At 44.4% G+C, this 19,248-nt stretch overlaps 1 protein-coding gene across 7 annotated transcripts in view; it reads left to right on the top strand.

Annotated features, from left to right (window-relative positions):
- MAST2 (microtubule associated serine/threonine kinase 2) overlaps positions 1 to 19,248 on the top strand; it is a 320,295-nt gene that overhangs the window by 216,353 nt on the left and 84,694 nt on the right. For all 7 annotated transcript variants that reach the window (XM_090048871.1, XM_090048873.1, XM_090048872.1 and 4 more), the window contains one exon: positions 10,469 to 10,560. In XM_090048871.1, coding sequence (XP_089904997.1) covers positions 10,469 to 10,560 — 92 coding nt within the window. The remainder of the gene's footprint in view (positions 1 to 10,468; positions 10,561 to 19,248) is intronic.

Consider the following 19,248-nt stretch of genomic DNA (forward strand, 5'->3'; position numbering starts at 1 on the left):
ACCGCCAGGAGTGACCAGGAATAACGGTCCCAAGCTGGCAGAGGGGAGATCCAGACTAGACATCAGGAGGCGCGACTTCACGGTCAGGGCGGCTAGGGTCTGGGACCAACTTCCAAGAGAAGTGGTGCAGGCCCCTACCCTGGGGGGCTTTAAGACAAAGCCAGACAATCACCTTGCTGGGGTTGTCTGACCCCAGTACACTTTCCTGCCGTGGCAGGGGGTCGGACTCGATGATCTGCTCAGGTCCCCTCCGACCCTAGAACTATTACTGCTTTGTAAATTTCTGGTTAAAAGTGTACATTTGCACTTCTGTGCACATCCTTGTGCTCTCTTCCTAATCTTTTGTGTTTCAGCTCGTTCTGTTGAAAAGCAAGTGAACTTCCCTTCCTTTCCTTCCAGCCTCTGGCAGGCCTTATGTGCAGAAGTGTAGCTGGATCTGCCACGGCAGTACTGTCTGACGCCTCCATCCTCTTCCTCAGAAGTCCCTCTGGTTTCTCAGTCAGCCCTGCTATTACTTCAGGTTGCCGGGTGTAGAAGGCATCACAGTGCACTTGTGCTGACAGAATTGGGGAGGCTGCATGCAATGTGTGGCAATTAGTTTCTTTTCCTTTCATTTAATCGGGTAGCAGCAGCCATCAGCAGGCATTGCAGGGCTGGTCCCCTTGGGAACAAAGTGCCCAGAAAATCCTCATGTGCAGACACCCCGGCTTACACAAATACTTGAGTGCCTTGTGCACCTTTCTGACTCAGGGCACCTCTTCAGATGGTTTCCCTCTTGAGCATGAGGGATGTTGCCATTTTTAGTTGTTCTTATCCACATCCCTTTACACGATACAAAAATAGGTGTTTCTGACTAAGGATAGTCCCAACAGAGACCAGATCTGTACACATTTTTTATTCTTTTAGGGGCTGTTTTAGATTTCCTGTTTCAGATTCATAGATTGTAAGGGGCTGGAAGTGGGAAAGACAAGTGGGGCAAGGTGACTGTCCAGTCTCCTCCTGACGATGTCCAGGGTAGGCAATTGCACCGATCACAGGGACAGCAATGGATTATTTCTAAAGGAAAGAAAAGGCTGAATGCTCAGTCTCAGTGGTCCCCCTCAGTTCTTGGGGTGTTTTCCTTTGGTTTCAAACCTGGAAGCTCAGTGCCTCAAGCAGCAAGAAGCAGCAGCCAAACCTCACTTTGTTTGCCATTGTCTAGGTAAGGCCAGGAGAGATGCAACAGGGAGACTAGCTCAGGATGGCGATGGCAGGCAACATTACGACTTCCCTTGGCCCTTGGGTTTCAAGGCACTAGAGGAGCGTTTCCTAAATGTCCATGGCAAGCTTTTCTCCTCAGAAACAGCTGCGACCAGCCTCCGTCAGAGACAGCGCCCAGGGCTGGACTGGGGACTGATCTGATCCCGTCTGGCTGCATAAACGGTGACACAGGCAGACCACGGGTCTTTGGGCAAGTCTGATATCTTTTATTAGACCAACTCAGATAGTTGGAAATTTGAGTTGGTCTAATAAACAATACTGGGTTTACCCAAAAAACTGTGTCTGCCTCTGTCCTTAACATGGCTACAACCTGCACCCTGAAACAAGGACCTGCACCCTGAAACAAGGGTGCAGACAGTCACTCTAAGGTACTGTGGTGGGGCGGGAGGGCAGTTAACTCACAGTAATTGTTCCTCTGTCTGCTCTGTGGAAAGCATCCCAGTCAGCATTTGGAGGATTTCAGAAATGGATCCCGTGGCTAAACAAACAAGCCAGGGAGTTCCTACATTTCTAAAGAGTTTCAGAGATCTAGGTGCTTATTTTATGGACACTTTCTGTATGAAGTGCAGGTAGACTGAAGTGCATGTTCCTGGTCTTCCCTGTCTGAAGAGTGGTTGCTGCAATGTGGTTTCAGATCTGTGAATGCTAGACTTCTCCTTCTAGTAGCAAACCATCAAATCAGCCAGTCGTAGCCTTTCTGTTTTCCTAGTCGTCTGTCTATCCCTGAAAAACTTTTTAAGTTTGGAGAGTGAACATTAGCAGCTACTGGATTTGAGGGGTTTTGAATTCACTTGTCTAGACCTTAATCATAGCATTTCAGAGAACACCTAAAACATTCCAGTGAAATACGTTTCTACCCTGCACTTCAACCTTCCCTTGGCACTGATTTCACCATCCCTCTAGCTACTTTGTTCCAGTCCTGAATCACCTTTGGAGTGTCAGGTTAAATATTAGGAAGAACTTCCTATCTTCCTTGTTGCAATTCAAGTCCGTACTTCTAATTTTGTTCCAGGGAGCATAGAGCAGTGGTTCTCAACCTTTTTAGACCACAGACCGGCAAACTGCAGTCTGGAAGTGACCGGTATACTGTGGACGGGCAACCAACCCTTTTTTATACTCGGTATAAAAACGGGTTGGCTGCCGGTCTGCAGTATATCAGTCACTTCTGAACTTCTGATCCAGCAGCCACCCCTTTGCGGCCTGGTACCGGGGTCACGGCTTGGGGGTTGGAAACCTCTGGCATAGAGAATAATTGATTGTGATCTTTTATAACACTCTTTTTTATATTTGAAGACTTACTAAATCCCACTTGAATTTTCTCTTCTCTAGGTTTGATCATCCCAATTCAGTCCAGAGACTCCCAAAACCTTTAACAAGATGGTTCCTGCTAGGTCTCATCTGTGTTCCCACTTTCCTTTCCTTCAGGGTTAACCTCTGTGCTTGGGGAGTGATTGTTTTTAGTTGTAGTTGGCAGGAAATGGCCTGCCAAGAACCGGATAGGACAATCCACCTGAGAGTGCATCATGGAAGCCCCAGCACCTTGCTGTTAGTGGTGTCCCCTAGGGATGGGTGCTTGGGCCCATGCTCTTTAACATCTTTATTAGTGACAGAGTGGGAAGCGCAAAGATTAAGTTTGCGGACGACACTAAGCTGCGGGGAAATGGAGGCACATCTGAGGACAGAGCAAGGATCCAGGACTACATGGGCAGGCTGGTCCTGTGGGCTCAACGCAATCAGATGAGGTTGAGTAGGGACAAGTGCCAGGTCCTTTATCTGGGTAGGAAGAACCCTCATCATAACTATACGATAGTGGTGATCCACTGGCTGACACTGCATCTGAAAGGGACCTGGAGGGTGACAGTTCATCAGAGGATAGATATGAGCCATTAGTGCGATGCAGTCGCCAGCAGGGCAGACAGAGCGGTGGCGTGCATCAGCTGATGTGTCGCCAACAGATCCAGAGAGGTGCTCCTCCCCCTCGGTTCAGCACTGGGGAGGCCACAGCTGGAGTACTGCGCCCAGTTTTGGGCACCGCACGTCAGGAAGGATGTGGATAAGCTTGACAGGGTACAAAGAAGAGCTACCGGTATGATTAGGCCTAGCTTCAAGGGTTACCCCGAAAAACCACATTAAGGTGTGGGTCCACCTTGGAAAGCCAGAACAGAAGAGTGTTGAAAGGGGACAGTAATGTGGATTTGCAGATGTTCTCTTCCCACACGTGAAGCTTCTTGTATAAAAATTGAAATGGCAGTGGAGGCTGGCATCACGGAAAGTAAAGTCAGTGGTTCATTTCAAAGCGATGCAGAAAGGGAATGGTGATACGGGCTAAGCTGTGAATAAGAGAAATATTAAATCACCTTTTTTCTACATAACCTGGCTGGTGAGGGTCTGAGAAACAGCGCAGGTCAGAGGTGACTCTTAGGTGACAGGAGGCAGAGAACCTGGCGGTGCTGTCCCTTGTCTGAGGAGAGGGAGGCTTTTGCAAGAGGTAAGAGGAAAGCTCTGAGTCTGCTGGAGATGAGTTCCCTGCTCTGCACCCGCCTCTGACCTTGGGTAGGTCACTTAGGGCCAAATCCTGCTCTACCCTTTATTTCCTCTGTGCCTGTTTCTCTCTTGCAAAATAGGTAATAACACTTTCCTGCTTCCTAGGAGCACTGATGAGACAAATGTATTCATGGCTGAGATGCTGAGATGCATGGTAATTGAGAGAAGAGAGCATTTAAATAAGTTACAAACAGAGGTTACTCTAGACTTGCTGGGTAAAACCCTGTCTCTCTTGCAGTTGGTATCAGACACTCAATCAGGCCAGCTAGTTCTCTTCATTTCTCTCTCTCAAATTTAAATTTGTGTCCATGAGCGTGTATTTCTAAATTGCAATACAATTTCAGGAAGCCACGGTAACTTAACGGGAAGGATGAAGATGGCACATTTATTACGTGGATATGCGGGATAGTGCTATGCCAAACATCAGATCCACCACATGAACAATAACAGCATTTTTCTGGGATGAAGAACTCTTAACCTGCTCTTGAATGTAAAAATAATCCCTTTGAACCACACACTTACTTGCTCTTTTTGAAGAACTAATTATTCCTGTTGTCAGTAGTACCAAAGCTTGGAAAATTGCTTCCATCTCTAAATTACTATAATTAAAGCTATAACTTCCATATCTAGTTAATGTTGCTGTGCAGCTGGTGCTTTCATTAACATGCAGATTTGTATATTTTCCTCCATTGTGAAGAAAAATTCTTAAATATTTATTTTCATCTTCAACATGTCTGTTTCTCATAAAAAAGAAGGTTTCGTGAAATACATCAACAAAAGAGAGTTAAAAACCTTTTCTGAACGTTGCTTTTAAGGCAGAAGAAAATTCAGTTAATGATTAACCTTTGTGTAGAGCTGGGTGTTGTTAGGCTTAAGCAAGACAAGCAATTAATATCTTCTGTGGCTGTGTTCACTCAGAAATATGGATTCCACTTAGTAGGCATGACATTGGGGCTAACCACTGTTACCTCAAATACTGAACATATTTGTTATTGGATTTCTGGTATCCTGTTTCTGAAAGCGGTAGGAATTCAGAACCAACAGATTTAATGGGGTTTTAAAAGAAGCTGGACCGATGCAAGAAAATCTCTAAGGAGAGCCCAGACTTTTAAAAATCCTTTAATTCTTTTGGTAATCTTTTACTGGTGTCCGAGTTTATAGGAAAGCCAGTCTAAAATTTGGAATAGTTGGTGTACTTGTTTTGTGGCTTGCACGTGCATTTTTTTTCTGTTGGCTATGAGAGAGAGAATTGAGTAATGTGTTGGGGTCCCTTCCACCTCCGCCTGCAATCCTGTGGCACTGTTTACTACGATCGGTGACTTTTAATTGGATCTTCTGTGCCACTCGTTCCTACTGCGGACCAGAAAAGCACCCGTAGGGAAGTGTTTTAATGTTACATTTATTTAATTGTAGATTACGCTGTAAGTGGAGCAGTAACAGTTAACATTTTCAGCCAGAACTTGAATACAAAACAAGGCGTATTTTTTTTTTTTTAAGGCTTAGAGTAACAGTCAGAATTGGTCATATTTTTGCCTCCTTCAGACCACTGAGATGATATGCCGCGCTCTGGTACTTTAACAGATGCTCACATAAATTACATTACGGAGGGGTGCCTAGCTACAGAGCGTGTCGCAGGTCCACAAACAGTTTCCAGTTACCCAGTCCAAGCCCAATGTTCTGCAGTGTTTCGTTTCAAGAATGCACTTGGAGCAGTTTAATACACGTAACAAATGTTATTTTTACAACCCGGGAGAGGAGGCTCCTCTAGAAATAGTTTAAATGATATATCCATGGTGGCAGAAAAAGTACGGTTGCAAATCTTTCAGTGTGAGTAACTTACTGTGATTTGTAACGTTAGATTGGCATGGCTTTCGTATTTTCCCCTCAGCTTCCAGAGTAGTGCTTGGCAGTTGGCAGTATATTTGTCAAGACTATAAAGTGTTCAGTCTGTGTAGTCCCGCATGCAAAAGTGTCAAGACAGGTGACAGCATCGGCCGCCCAGTTTCGACAGAGCGGCAGATATGTTTAGCTTGTAGGAGCGGCACTGCCGGGCTCTTTGCAGCAACAACTTCTGTGCCAACCGCTGGCTTGCACAAAAGCTCTGGGGGTCAGTTTTGGCCCTCGAGAGAGGACGCAGGTAAGAACTGTAACGAAGGCCCACTCTTCTGATTGTGTTACGAGAACAGCCCAAAGGCATGGTCAGGAATTGGAGAGAGAATTTCTGCAGGTTGCCTTAAATTAAGAAAAGCCATGAAAATAGTTATTGGCTTATAAGCAAGTCAGGAAGCTCAGACAGCCTGTGTGGAAGGGGTGAGCACTTTCATTTCCTTGCCTTAAATAGTAGCGATGTTGTGGAAGACTAACCAGAATACTCCAGCCATCTGCTTTTTAATACTTTTTTCTTCCTCTTCCTTCCCATTTTTGTCACTTCTGCTCATCCTGTCCGCATGGTGCTTTGGTCTTAAGCTCCTTGGAGCGAAGAAGCATGCTTCCCGGTGTATAGAATGCATACGTAATAAGTCTGCATAGCCTTTAAGGCCAGTTGGTTGACCGATTAGTTCATCCCGTCTGTCTTGAGTATCCCGGGGCGTTACATTTTGTTCAGCTGCCCCTGTATTGAGCCAGAAAGTTGGTTGGGTAAAGTCTGTCCTTTTGGAGGAGGCAGGTAGGGGCTTAATCTCTCTCATTAGGAAAAGGAAAAAAAATACCAGTCAAACCTGAATTTTCTTGTTGTTGTTATACTTCTGCCTGCTAGACTAAGGGGCCATTTTGGACGTGGTATTTTCTCACCTATATATTGTCATAATTACTGCTTAATACGGTGAGAACCGCCATTCTGGAGGCATTTCTTGTTCCTAGCTGCATCCCTCCTACTCAGCTGTAAAAATGGGACCAGTTTCCAGCCGTTCAGATCTCTCTGGATGGCTTTGTGCTTCTCATTGTCTCTCTCCCTGCCAAACCTTTGTGTCATCTGCCATGTTTCCTGCATTGATTCTATATTTGCTTTCAGATCATTGATGAAAAGGTTGAGTCGCCTCTCGAGAGCCTGCAGGGCCTCAGTGCAGACCCCTTCTTTGATGGCGATTCCCTGCTGGCACCTGCTTTCTGAGATGCCTCCATTCATTTCTAATCCATCTAATGCATAGTGCTAATTGTATGAAGAATTGTGTGTTGTACTAACTTAGTCAAAGCCTTACAGAAATCCAGGTACATTTACATTTGACAGGTGCCTGTCAGCCAAACTTGTCAGCCCACAAGGAACTCCTATTTTTTAAAGACGTATTATTCATAAAGCCCTACTGACTGGCCGTATGGTCTGTACCATACTTGAATTCTTTAGCGAACTAATTCTGGATCACTGTTTCCATTATTTGCCTGGGATTAACATTAGGCTAACTGGTCTGTAGGTACCTAGGTCCTGCAGCTTGCCCTTTTCTGATAACTGAACGGTAGGACTTTTCAGGTTTTGAGCTGCCCTGGATTCCAGGAGTTAGTAAGAGCTGCCAGAGTGCTCCTTCCCCATCTCTCTTGGGAGAGTATGGGGGTGTGTGTGTGTGTGTGTGTGTGTGTGTGTGTGTGTGTGTGTGTGTGTGTGTGTGTGTGTGTGTGTGTGTGTGTGTGTGTGTGTGTGTGTGTGTGTGTGTGTGTGTGTGTGTGTGTGTGTGTGTGTGTGTGTGATGCAGCATGCCATGTCTCAAGAAATCTGAATTCATCGTTCACCTGTTTTCTCTCCTGTATGGTACAGCTTCTCGCTCGGTGGTGGAGTGTGTGTAGTTCAGACAATAGTAGAAGACCGCCCTCCTTTACTTTCCGAGGGACAAAGTGGGTTAAATCGGGGTGCTTACCCTCTGGACCACAGAACCATGGCATCTGGCCCACAGGGCTCCCTGCAGGTTGGGAAACTTGGTGGTGGGGAGACAGTGGAAATGAGCACTGCCGCCATCGCCAGCTGCCAAATCCCAAGCCTTGTGCGGTAGGCTGGAGCTGGGCCGCACCCTGTCCCCCTGCACGGCCGGGTCGGGTTTGCTCCCAGGCCCTTTCTCCCTGCATGGCTGGAGCGGGGCCAGGCCAAGCAACCTCCTCCCTGTGTGCCTGCGTTGGGGCCGGGCTGCCCCTGCCCTCTTCTGCACGGCCGGATGGGGCTCCACCAAGCTTGTCCCGGGTGTTCGGTCGGGGCCACAGGTGGCCCCAGGCACTGCCCAGGTGGCTCATGGGGTAAAAGGTTTAAGCACCATTGGTTTAAATGAAAGTTTTCCTTCTCAAGCTGCAAACAGTGAGCGTGGAAATTATCTCATTTCCTTACTCTGAGCAAATACCTGTTTCTTTACCAGTTCCACATACCACTTATTCTTTCCTTTTCCTTCTGTGTGCATGTAAATCTGGCTCTGGCTCTCAAATCCCAACTTTGTCTGCTCTCCAAGTATTTAACCCCTTTGCTTCTGGTTCCCCATCCCTGCAAATACTGAGAGGATGAGGATGAAGTTGTGCAGCGGTGCCTCACTGGCTCTCTCTTCCTGGCTCTCCACGTGGCTGATTTGCCCATGATACCATACCTGTGATTTCAGCCTATAATGTTTTGTATAACTGACTGTGCACATCACATCACATAGTGCATCTGGAATAGCTTGCAACCTTTTAGGAAGGAGAGACCGTGGGAGGAGAGAACAGAGCTTTTCTTTAATGTGTAAAATTTGACTGAATCATGCCTGTAAATTAAAATATTTTGGTCTTGTTTATTGTAGGAAGAGGGTGTGAATGTTTATCTAGCACTAATGTTTGAGTTCGGTGTTTTATTTCTTTTTCTGCAGTATTTAATGGAATAAAGTAATGGAGGGTACACTAAGAATCTATTTATAAAATGAGATTTTAAGCTTCTGAGACTCATGCTGTTAAAATTGGCATATTATATGCAAAGTAGCAATCAGTTTTTGAATGGACTTTCTGAATAGTACTTAAATACATGTGAAGATTGTATTGAATCAGCTGAATAATTTCACAAAATGTTTCAAGGACACTAAAGAGCTAAAATAGCAGTTAATGGGGTTTCAGTTTTATTACGATTTATTATGCTTGGAGGTTTAATTGTATGGGTTTCTTTTTGGTTTCTTTAACTTAATGTGTTTGGGTGTCACTTTTGAACAACACTGGAAAAAGCTTACAAGGATTATGATGAGAAGGAAAGGCTCTGACAAGGTGCAGTTACTTGGAGATTGATAATTACTGTGTTCATCGTCAGGCCACTGCTAAATACGTAGCGTTAAACTGAGGTTGCTGCAAGTTTCAACACTCAACAATTTACAAGGAAGCAGGGTTTGACAATAATTGTATTCGGGCACTGTATTGCATCCTTCCAGGGGTATGCACTAGCTGCTTGGCTTGTTACAAGACAATGGACTATAACATTTTATCAGTCTAGTTACTATTAACTTCCCTCTTGCTCCATCCTGTATCAGTTCCAGTGTGGTTTCTGTTTTGAGAACCGTCCAAGCAAGTAGGAAAGCCTTTACTATCTAAAAGGAGCCTGGCATGCCAGTTCTGAAACAGTAAAAAAATTGATGGGAAACTCATGTTGCAGTTTAATGATCCAGTCTCTAATAACTTGTTTATAAATATGTTGCTTGTCTACTTGCAGTTACTTTTAGGAATAATTACATTTTATAAGGCTTATCCTGGACCTGCAACCAGATAAAGATGAGCATTGATCTCGTCATGCGTCTTGATGCTAAACCCCTTGAAAGCATGATGATGATGAGGAGGATAACTTGTGACAGTGTGTCATGTTCTTTGCTGGAGTAATGATACTGAAGTCCAAGTGGCTTCAGCAGAAAATGTTGGCTTGGAAACTTTGTTTGCTTCATGCCGTTGTGGCTAAGTATTGCAGCACACATGTGTGGTGGACACGCTTGAGTTGTTCATCAATGATTTAGTTTGGAGTTTGCCTCCAGATTTCCTTGTTTTGGAGGGGCCAGGTTTGGCTTTCCTCTTCACTGTTTTGCTAGCAGTCAACTGGAGCAAAGCAATTTGTTCCTGGCCATTTAAAACATTATTTTTTCCTAATTAATATTTAATGCTATTTCTCTTGACAATATCAGATAGGAATTGCAATAGATTTTTTGGCGAACGTTCTATCACACGGGGTCAGCAGAGCAAGTCCCCTCTGGCCTCGGGGCTGCGGCCTTGCTCGGGTAGCAGGGAGAGGTGGCAGTGGTGACGGTGGCCCTGTGGCAGAGGTGCAGGCAGGACCGGAAGCAGCCTCCTCTTGGAGCTAAGCCGCCTGCTGCCAGATGGTGCTGACAGCTGCCATAGAGAATAGATTATCAGTTGAACATATTGAAATTAAAATAAAAAAATAAAGATTTTCTGTTTGTGATCACGATGTTTGGAAATGAGTGGGGGATATTTTTTGATCAACTTTGTGCAGTGATCCAAACAGCGTGAGATTGTACATGATATCCCTCTCCCACAATGTACCGACTGTTGACCAGGTAACGTCCTAGCCCTGCAACCTTAACACCGACAGGCTATGCTGGAATTCAGCCCATGGGAAAATACTAACCTGAATAGTGAAGGGAAGGTGTCTTGAACTGTAGGAAATCTCACCTGTTGTGCCTGAGAATACCTTAATATTAAAAACGTTCCTCATAATTATTTCTGTTTTTCACAGCTGTCGCACAAGCAACAGGAAGAGTCTGATTGTAACGTCCAGCACCTCTCCAACGCTGCCGCGACCCCACTCCCCTCTCCATGGGCACACAGGTAATGCCAGGCACCATTTTCTACCTCAGAATCAGTAATAAAAATTTTCTAGCATTCATTACAGGTGGCTGAAAGTATTTGTTTTCTAAGTCAAATAAGTTATTAAAAACCAAATCCAAATACAATTTGGTCTCTGATTCATTACCTCCCTGACAAAGGGTTGTTAGCTGGTTCTAGCTAACTGGTGTGCGTATACACATACACAATATAAGAAAATGTAATTCCCTTCTCATTGCTGTACTCTTCCTCCCAGTCTACTTCCAAATGAAAAATTTGTCCTAGCTGTCATGTCACTGGATCAACATTTCCGATCCTTCATTTTGCCCGAAATGCGAGACAAACGGTCTTCTAGAAACTAGTGCAACTAGTGAGTGACATCAGTAATTGTGTCAAGTAATCCTTTCCAACTTGGGTTCCACACACGTGGGATTGAAACCCATTAATTAAAAAGGTATCCTTTGTGACCTACAAGAATAGTCTATACAGACAGTAAGAAATGACGTGATTGGAGTACTCTATAGATAGTATGCTTAGTGGCACCTTCCTATTTTTCCTGTAGACAAGATGAGATGAGTTTTAGTCTGTCAGGAGTATTTCTCTTAACCAATAACTTAGGTTGTGGAACGAGAACAACCGCCCTATTTGTTTTTCAGATTCGCAATTATGCCTGTTGAACAAGGTGTCTGTGTGCATCGCAGTCTCAGCAGCGCCCGTGGCACTCTCTAAAATAATACAACATTTCAGTGGATCTCTAGCAAACGTTCTCCCTTGTCTCAAAAACCAGCTTGTCCCTAATATTTGTTCCATGCCCTCGCTTGCAAAGAGCCATGCAGGAAAACCAAGAAGACTTCCTTAAAGGAGTTCTTTCAGAAATCAGCATCCCTCTCACCTCTAATTAAGTTATTTTTGAAGCTGGTGCTAGAAACTCTCACTTGCTTGCATTTGCCAGTGAGATAGATGAGTATGTATGGTATAATACTATGCCATTGTGATTTGGGAAGATCCTTACTTTTAATGGTTTCTGCTGTTGGGAAATGCATTTTTTATTATCTGCAACATTGTCATTGGAGCTTCACCAACAAAGACTTGATGTTGGGGAGTGGCTTTTCTGTCATCTTTAATTAAAAAGGCAAAATAGGGAAAGTAAGGACCCAGCTATGCAAAAGCATGCCCCATCACAGACTTGTTTAATCAAAATCTCCATAAGAAGCTGTATTTGGAATAGTTAACAGATCATTTAATTCTTTTCTCAGGCCAGGTTGTAAGGATGAACGCTATTAGGGAGGGCATTCCAGTATCGTATTGCTTCAGGACAGGCACTGGCTAACTTGGATGTGGTTTTCAACCTTCCAAATAGGAGAATGCTAATTCTACTTAAAATGCTAGAGAGCATTTGCTAGAGATCCATGCTAGTGTGTTGTTATTTTAGAGACGGTTGTGGGTGCTTTTGAAATTACGATGCCCACAGCCACATTGACAGGCGCGCTGCAAATCTGGAACAAACAAATACCCAGTTTAAAGTACTCTGGAAATTCTTGGGCAGTGGAGTCGCAGTGAAAAACAAAGCAGCACGCTATGAACATACTGGAAACATAAAACGCAAACACCCTTTGGAAAACAGTGTGGGGAATACATAGCACAGTCCCCTGAAGCACAGTTTGGTAAAACAGCTTGTGAAATTTTCTAATCTATAATTTTATCCTTTTAATATTAAATATCTCACATTACGGTTTATGCAATAAATAAACTAGGTCAGAGGTTCCCAACCACCAGGCAGTGGCCTGGTGCCGGGCTGCAGCGGGTTGGCTGCCAGACCGCAGTCCAGAAGTGACCAGTATACTGCGGAGCGGGAGCTCCGGTCGCTTCTGCAGTTTGCTGGTCATGGTCAATTCTGGTCTGCGGTCACTTCCGGTCCACGGTTTTCTGGTCCTTGATCTAAAAAGGTTGGGAGCCCCTGAACTAGGTAACTGCGGTTATAGTCATTTTTCTTTATACCTGTACTTCCTTGCATACGGTATGCCCCCAGGTAAAACACGTGCTTGGTTTTGGGAAGGCAGAATAGAGAAAAGTCACGGCCACCTGTGTGGCAGAGTAAATTCTCCTGGGAATATAAAGTGTCCAAGAAGTATGCCACTCCAGGAAGTCCCTGCTGCCTCACCTGGACTGTCTCTGGGGATGCCACACTTCCTGGACACTACGAGTGCCTGTACATGAGTGTGGAGGCTGGTCCGATGCACTGTAATTACAGTGCATGGGAGCGGACTTGATTAATTGAGTCTGCTGGAGCATGACAATTACTGTGCTGCAGCAGCCTCCTGCATCTTGTGTAGCAACATCCCCACATGTAAACATGGCAGCAGGGGTGCTTGAACCAAAGCTCGTTAAACGCCCCTGCTGCCATGTTTAAGCGCAGAGATGCTGATACAAGAGATGTGGTGGTGCTTTAATTAGAGCCCCTCTCCCTGCTGCTCATGTAAAATTGCCCTATGTTTCTAGGAGGACTTACTCTGTCACTTAGGTTTAGGCCCCAGAGCCTTGCAAGGGAAGTGCAAGACTGTTGGCTCTTTACTGTAAGTTGTTCTTTATAGAAGTTCCTGTGAATAAAGGGCGCCTGTACACATGAAGGAGCAGACTCAATCAAGTCTTCTGCGAGTCTGTTGGAGCGTGCTAATTAGCATGCTCCAGCAGCCCCCGCATCATGTGTATTCAGTGTCCCCATGCTTCAAAATGGCAGCAGGCATTGGTGACGTGTAGGGGGTGCACACAGGTGCACGTGCACCCCCTGAGATTGGTGGTACACCCCCTGCAAACAGCACCGTTGCTTGTCAACTGCTGCTGCCACCGCCGCAGCCGCCTGTGGGAGTTCCCTGCTCACCACCGCCGTGCCCCTGCCGCCGACACCGATACCATCGCCTGCGGGTGGTCATTGTGCCCCCCCAGCCTCCAGGGACACGCGGCAGTCGTGGGAGCAGGGGCGCTTTAACTGAAGTTTGTTGAATGAGATATAGTTAAAACACTCCCACCGCCATTTTGAAGCATGTGACACTGCAGGCACTTTAATTAGAGCAAGGAGCCACTCTAATTAAAGTGAAAAGTGACTTCTCCCTCACCCCTACCCTGTACCATGGGTATAGACGCTGGTTTTTGGGGGGGGGAGGGGGAAATGCCTCACGTTGCATGTGAAAAATAAGGTCACGTCACAGTCCAGTTGTTAAGTCATTGGCTCCTTAAGCTCCCACAAAAAGCAAAGCCATTTCAAACAGTCAGAGTACCTCACCTGAGAAACCCCAGTCCTTTCCTTCTCCACCCCACTCTGCCCAGTTCAAAACCCAAATTATGTGACTTGAAGGTAAGCTGCTTGCTTTAAAGATCAACCCTTCATCCTGAAATTCCCTATAATTTACTGTTGTAATTTAGGCTCGATTGAATTTTGCGATTACAGCCTGGCTTTACTTTATGTATGAAAAATACTGAGTATATGCCCTGACGTTACAGCACTTGCTCTGACAGTGCTGTTTTAACTTTCTGTACGTCTACAAGTAAATCTCCGATGAGTCCACATTAGTTGGAAACAGGATCCTCTGGAAGTTTACCTTTTTAGGTAGCTCTAAATAATCTCTTCTCAAGCTTTGTCTCCTTGAAAGCTGCCAGGTGGGACTCTTGAGTCAATCAAATGCAATAGTCTTTGAAAATTTACTATTAGGGTAAACTTTTCTGTGGTTTTTCATGACTCACGGTTGTTCTGTAGCAGAGTCTGAAGTATAATGTTCATCTTGACCAAAAGTCATGAAGAATTGCTCTCTTTAAATGGCTGCTGCTTTATGTTCCCAACAGGATCAAGACCAGAGACCGCCCATAGTTTATACCAGAGGTGCTTAACCCCTGGCCCACAGGCCAGGTCTTGCCTGGAGAGCTGTATTACCTGGCCTTTGAGACTTCCCAAAGGTCTGAAAACCTGGCAGTTGGGGAGTGGTGGCTGCGAATTGCTGCTCCCCTGCTGTCAAATTTCCAGACCTGGGGAGAGCCCTGTGGACAAGACAGCCTGGCCCTGCATGTTGAATTGAGTGCGTGAGGCCTATCGGGGCAATGCCAGGCTGAGCGGGGCAGTGTGGGATGGCATGGAGCTAGGCCAGGTGGCACAAGCCCGAATGGGGCTGGGCGTGGTGGCATGAGGCCCGATCCTGCCACTTATCTGGCTCCCCAGGCCAAAAAGTTGAGCACCACTGGTTTATACAGCCACCTTAAAATGGTCCATCATTTTTCCTCATTCTCAGTGGGATTGAAATGGTAGACTGTCCGTTATGATGAATTCTGCTGCTTCTGTTCATATGGTCCTGTGCTTTCTGACAGCTCAAGGAGCCGCCATCTTCCCTGAAGGTAGTTCAGCTTCACTCCCTTTGGGAGCAACAGCAGGCAGTGGCTATCTTGATAAAAGGCAGCATGTGGTTTCACTTCCTTTCAAAATTGGTAGCAAGGACTATTTTGAAAGATGGTGTTTTTTGATGCGCTTCTCTCATTTCATGCACTGGCGTCACCTGAAGGAGAAATTGTCAGCTATGATGAATGGCAGTGGAAACCCATCATTTACCCTAAGCAGTTCCTTAAAAAAAATTACCTATTACACCTGTTGTACTTGACAGGGAAGATGAGAAGCATGGCAGTGTGTGTGTGCAGGCAAGAGACTGTTGGTGAAGGATATCCCCTTGAGAATGAGCAGGGGCTATTTGGAGGATGTGTGTGTGCAGGTGAATATGTGGAGAACTGGCAGGGATGGAAATGTGGAGGTGTGAGCGTGCAGGAGAGAGGGTGAATGGGCAGCGTGTGTTTACACAGCTGTGGATGTAGGGAGGAAGAAGAAGCTGTGATCTGTATGCTGCCTGGTTTGACCGTGCTGTGGTGATGCAAAATAGCTGCAAATCCTGCTGATCCAGCCAGGAAATAAAATAATATAAGATTTAAAGGTGGTACTGTGTACCTTTATAGAATTATATGGAAGCAATCTTTGCATGTCTTGTTTCTATGAAATTGCTGGTAAGAACATTTCCAGACACAAACTCGTATTTAAAACTGGAACTAGGGTTAAAAGCATGTACCTGTAATATGATAAGATCTGTTATAGGGATACTGTGTGTATCCCAGAAATAAGTATTATAAGCCCTGGAAATCCAGAAGTGAAAATGCAGCTTAAAAGAAATGTAACGTTTTGGATTCAAATGCATCCAAAAAATCTTGAGTCTGTTTTGCAGTGACCCCATGGAGAAAGTCCTAATGTGTCTTCAAAGACTTTTTAATCAAGTGTGAGGTCACCAACTTGTCATTAATCATGCCTAGATCATTATTTTGTGCCATGAAAACAGTGTAGAGTTAACTTTAACTGTGTAGTGTCTAACATGGGCCTTAACACCTGTGAAAATCAGTTCATTGAGATCCTGCAATATGGTGTTAGATGCCAATTTTAGGCACACACGTTTGAAATTTGTTGGTCTCTGTTCTGCATTCCTGGCTACACAAAATCCCCCAAAGGCCGCCCGTGCACACTTTTTATAAGCTCTTCCCCAGAATGCTCCAGACTTCGACCTGGCTCACAAAAATGACACAAACTTGATAAAAATGAATGTGGCCTAGAAATGTTGCAGCGATTTCCCTATCACCCAGGCATTTAAAGCTTTGCTTTGCTAAAGCCATATCCCGCCCGCGCTTGCTTACTTCACTGTCTTGTGTGTGTTCCCAGTGAAGGCTGGGACGGACACACACTTCAGTCGTTTTTATGCTGCTATTAAGTGCTTAATACCCCACGCAGAATTTGGAAGAGAAACGCCACTGTGGGGGTGGTCCGTTATCTCATTGTAGGACTTGCTGTGTAAACTAGTGTCACTCTCATAGGAAGAGTTTCAATTCACGCCTGTTTCTACAGCACTTCCTTTTCTGAAAAAAAAAAAGAAAAAAAAGATTGCCTACTACAGAGAAACCAGCTAAAAAAGAAGGTCCCCAACTGTTACATCTGAATCCAGTTTCCCTATTTATGGATTAGGATAGGTCGGGATTAACCTGAGGGTCCTTAGCCAAATAATTCTCCATGGTATTGAACGATTCTAATACTATTGGTGTAACTGGAACAGAAATGATTGCCTGTGCTTCACATATAGCGGTCTCCTTCTACTTTTATACATTTATAGGACAGTAAATTCACTTACCATAAGTCCTAGAGAATTTATAACCCAACCAATATAACTTCTACGAAATTGTACTCTATCCTATCATTTTCCATTACATAGAGTTGCCTAGATGTATATAGAGAGTATTAAGTAGAAAAGAGTTTCACCCTTTTATAACCTTTGGCATATATATTCATGAATTTTCCCTGAGGGCCTTGAGGGTAATGTATTAAAATCTATCACATACTAAAAGAGTCTTAGCTCTCTCTATTTTTTCTCTAAATGTCCAATTAAATACCAGATTATATCTGAAAGACTTGGAAATAAATAGTCTAGCTAAATGGAAAATTGGAATGAGCATCTCAGCTGATCTCATAAAGCTGAACATGACTGTTCAGCTACCTTTCAGGCATAATTTGTATCTGTGGAAGATTAGAGAAGAGACCATTCAATCCAAGGGTTCTTGATACCTTAAAATCATTTCTTCTTTATCTAAATTCCCACCAAAATTTGTTTACCATTCATTATTCAATATTGAAAATTTTGATTTTCACAACTTTGACTTCACCAGCTTGCACTTATTGTGGTATTTTGTATTAACCATGGACAGCAAATGCTATGAGCGAACTATACAGGAGGTCTTGGCTAGCACTGTTATCAGCTCCTAACGTGGATGTCTGTGAGACCAGTGTTGCATCTGCTAGTAGAGTCAACACACCTCTCTCTGTGTTGACTCTGCGGGTGGGAAGCTGCCCGAAGATGGCACTTCGGTACCAGGGTCATATTGTAGAGATCACTGCACATTCTGATCCCAAAACAAAAGGTTTTTGTTTGTTTGATAAATCAGATAGTATTAGTCTATTTAATTTTCTTTTCTTGAGAGAAGAGCATGGGGTTGATGCCAGATGAAGAGAGTATCTCAAACCCTGATCAGGATAGGAATTTACAGAGGGAACCAGGTGTCTAGTAGTTTTTTCACCATAAATGTAATAGGACTTTGTTTAGAAATCCACCAAATCTGTGCCAGGAGAACAGAATGGAAAGTATGCATCAGAGAATATATTCGAGGTAACTGTGCGGCTAGTATTGCAGACCCTACTGTGGTTCTTAGCATGTATGTTTAATTTATATTTCACAAGTAGTTGGGCGTGGGTGATCCAGCAGACACCAGAAACTACAGCTTAGTGCAAATCCGCCTACATTTATGGTCAACTTAAAACTTGTGTGCTTGAAGGCAGCCAGTTCTACAGCATATGAGGTTGATCTTTATCACCTTGTGTTGAACTCCAGCTGGTAAAAGAGGGTACTTCAGAGAGAAGACCACCAAGAAAGACACAAGTAATAGTGATGCTCTACTTCTGCTGCAGCTGAATCAGCGTTGCTGTCTCTTGGCCATTCTTGTGTAGTATTTTTCTTTCAAACCCCAGATCCTGAAGTTACTTGATCACAGCACAAGTTCTCTTTACACTATTTTAAAATTAAGCTTTTAGCTTCTGCAAAATAGCAAGTGAACTTCAGTGTCAACAAGTGCAAGGTATCGCCCCTGGGGAAAAATAACCTTAACTATACAAACACACTTCTGGGCTCTGAATTAGCTGTTACGACTCAGAAAAGAGATCTGGGAGCCACTGGAGATAGTTCTCTAAAAACATCAGCTCAGTGTACAGTGGCACCCAGGAAGGGAATTGAAAACAAAACCGAGAACATCATTATGCCATTGCACAAATCCATGGTGTGCCCACATCTCAAATACTGTGTGCAGTTTTCATCCCAGCATCACAAAAAGGATGTAGTAGAATTAGAAAGAGCACAAAGAAGGGCAACCAAAATGATCAGGGGCCTAGAGCAGTTGCCGTACAGGGAGAGACTAAAAAGCCTAGGACCCTTCAATTTGGAAAGGAGAAGGGTGAGGGGGCGTGTGATCCAGTTCCATAAAATCATGAAACGTGTCAACCAAGTGAACAAGGAACCATTGTTCACCAAGTTGCAGAACACTGCAAGTAGGAGGCAGCCACTGAAATTGGTAGGTGACAGGTTTAAAACTAACAAAAGAGGTATTTTTTTACACAACACATAGTTAACTTAAGGAATTTGTTGCCACAGGAGGTAGTGAAAACAGATAACTTAGCCACGTTCAGAGTGGGACTGGATAAATTCATGGATGATAGATCTGTTAATGGCTAGTGACAAGAATGATTGGAGATATTTCCTCTGTCACCTCTAAACCAATAATAGTGGGTGCCAGAGAAGGTATTGAACAGGGAATAGGGCACTCTAGAGCAGTGGTTTTCAACCTCTTTAATTTGTGGACCCTTAAACAATTTCAAATGGAGGTGTGGATCAAACCTCTTTGGAAATTTTGAATGGAGGTGTGGACCCCTTTGAACTGTAAGTGTTGGTCATATTTTTTGATTGATCAGTCGTCTTTTGTGGATCCATTAGACATAGTCTGCAGACCCCCAGAGCTCTGCAGACCACAGATTGACAACCTCTGCTCTAGAGATGCCCAGTTCAATGCTCTCCCTGTATTGCA

The sequence above is a fragment of the Crocodylus siamensis genome, chromosome 5 (assembly GCF_052110815.1).
Source record: "Crocodylus siamensis isolate JL-2025a chromosome 5, ASM5211081v1, whole genome shotgun sequence".
NCBI classification, from domain to species: domain Eukaryota; kingdom Metazoa; phylum Chordata; order Crocodylia; family Crocodylidae; genus Crocodylus; species Crocodylus siamensis.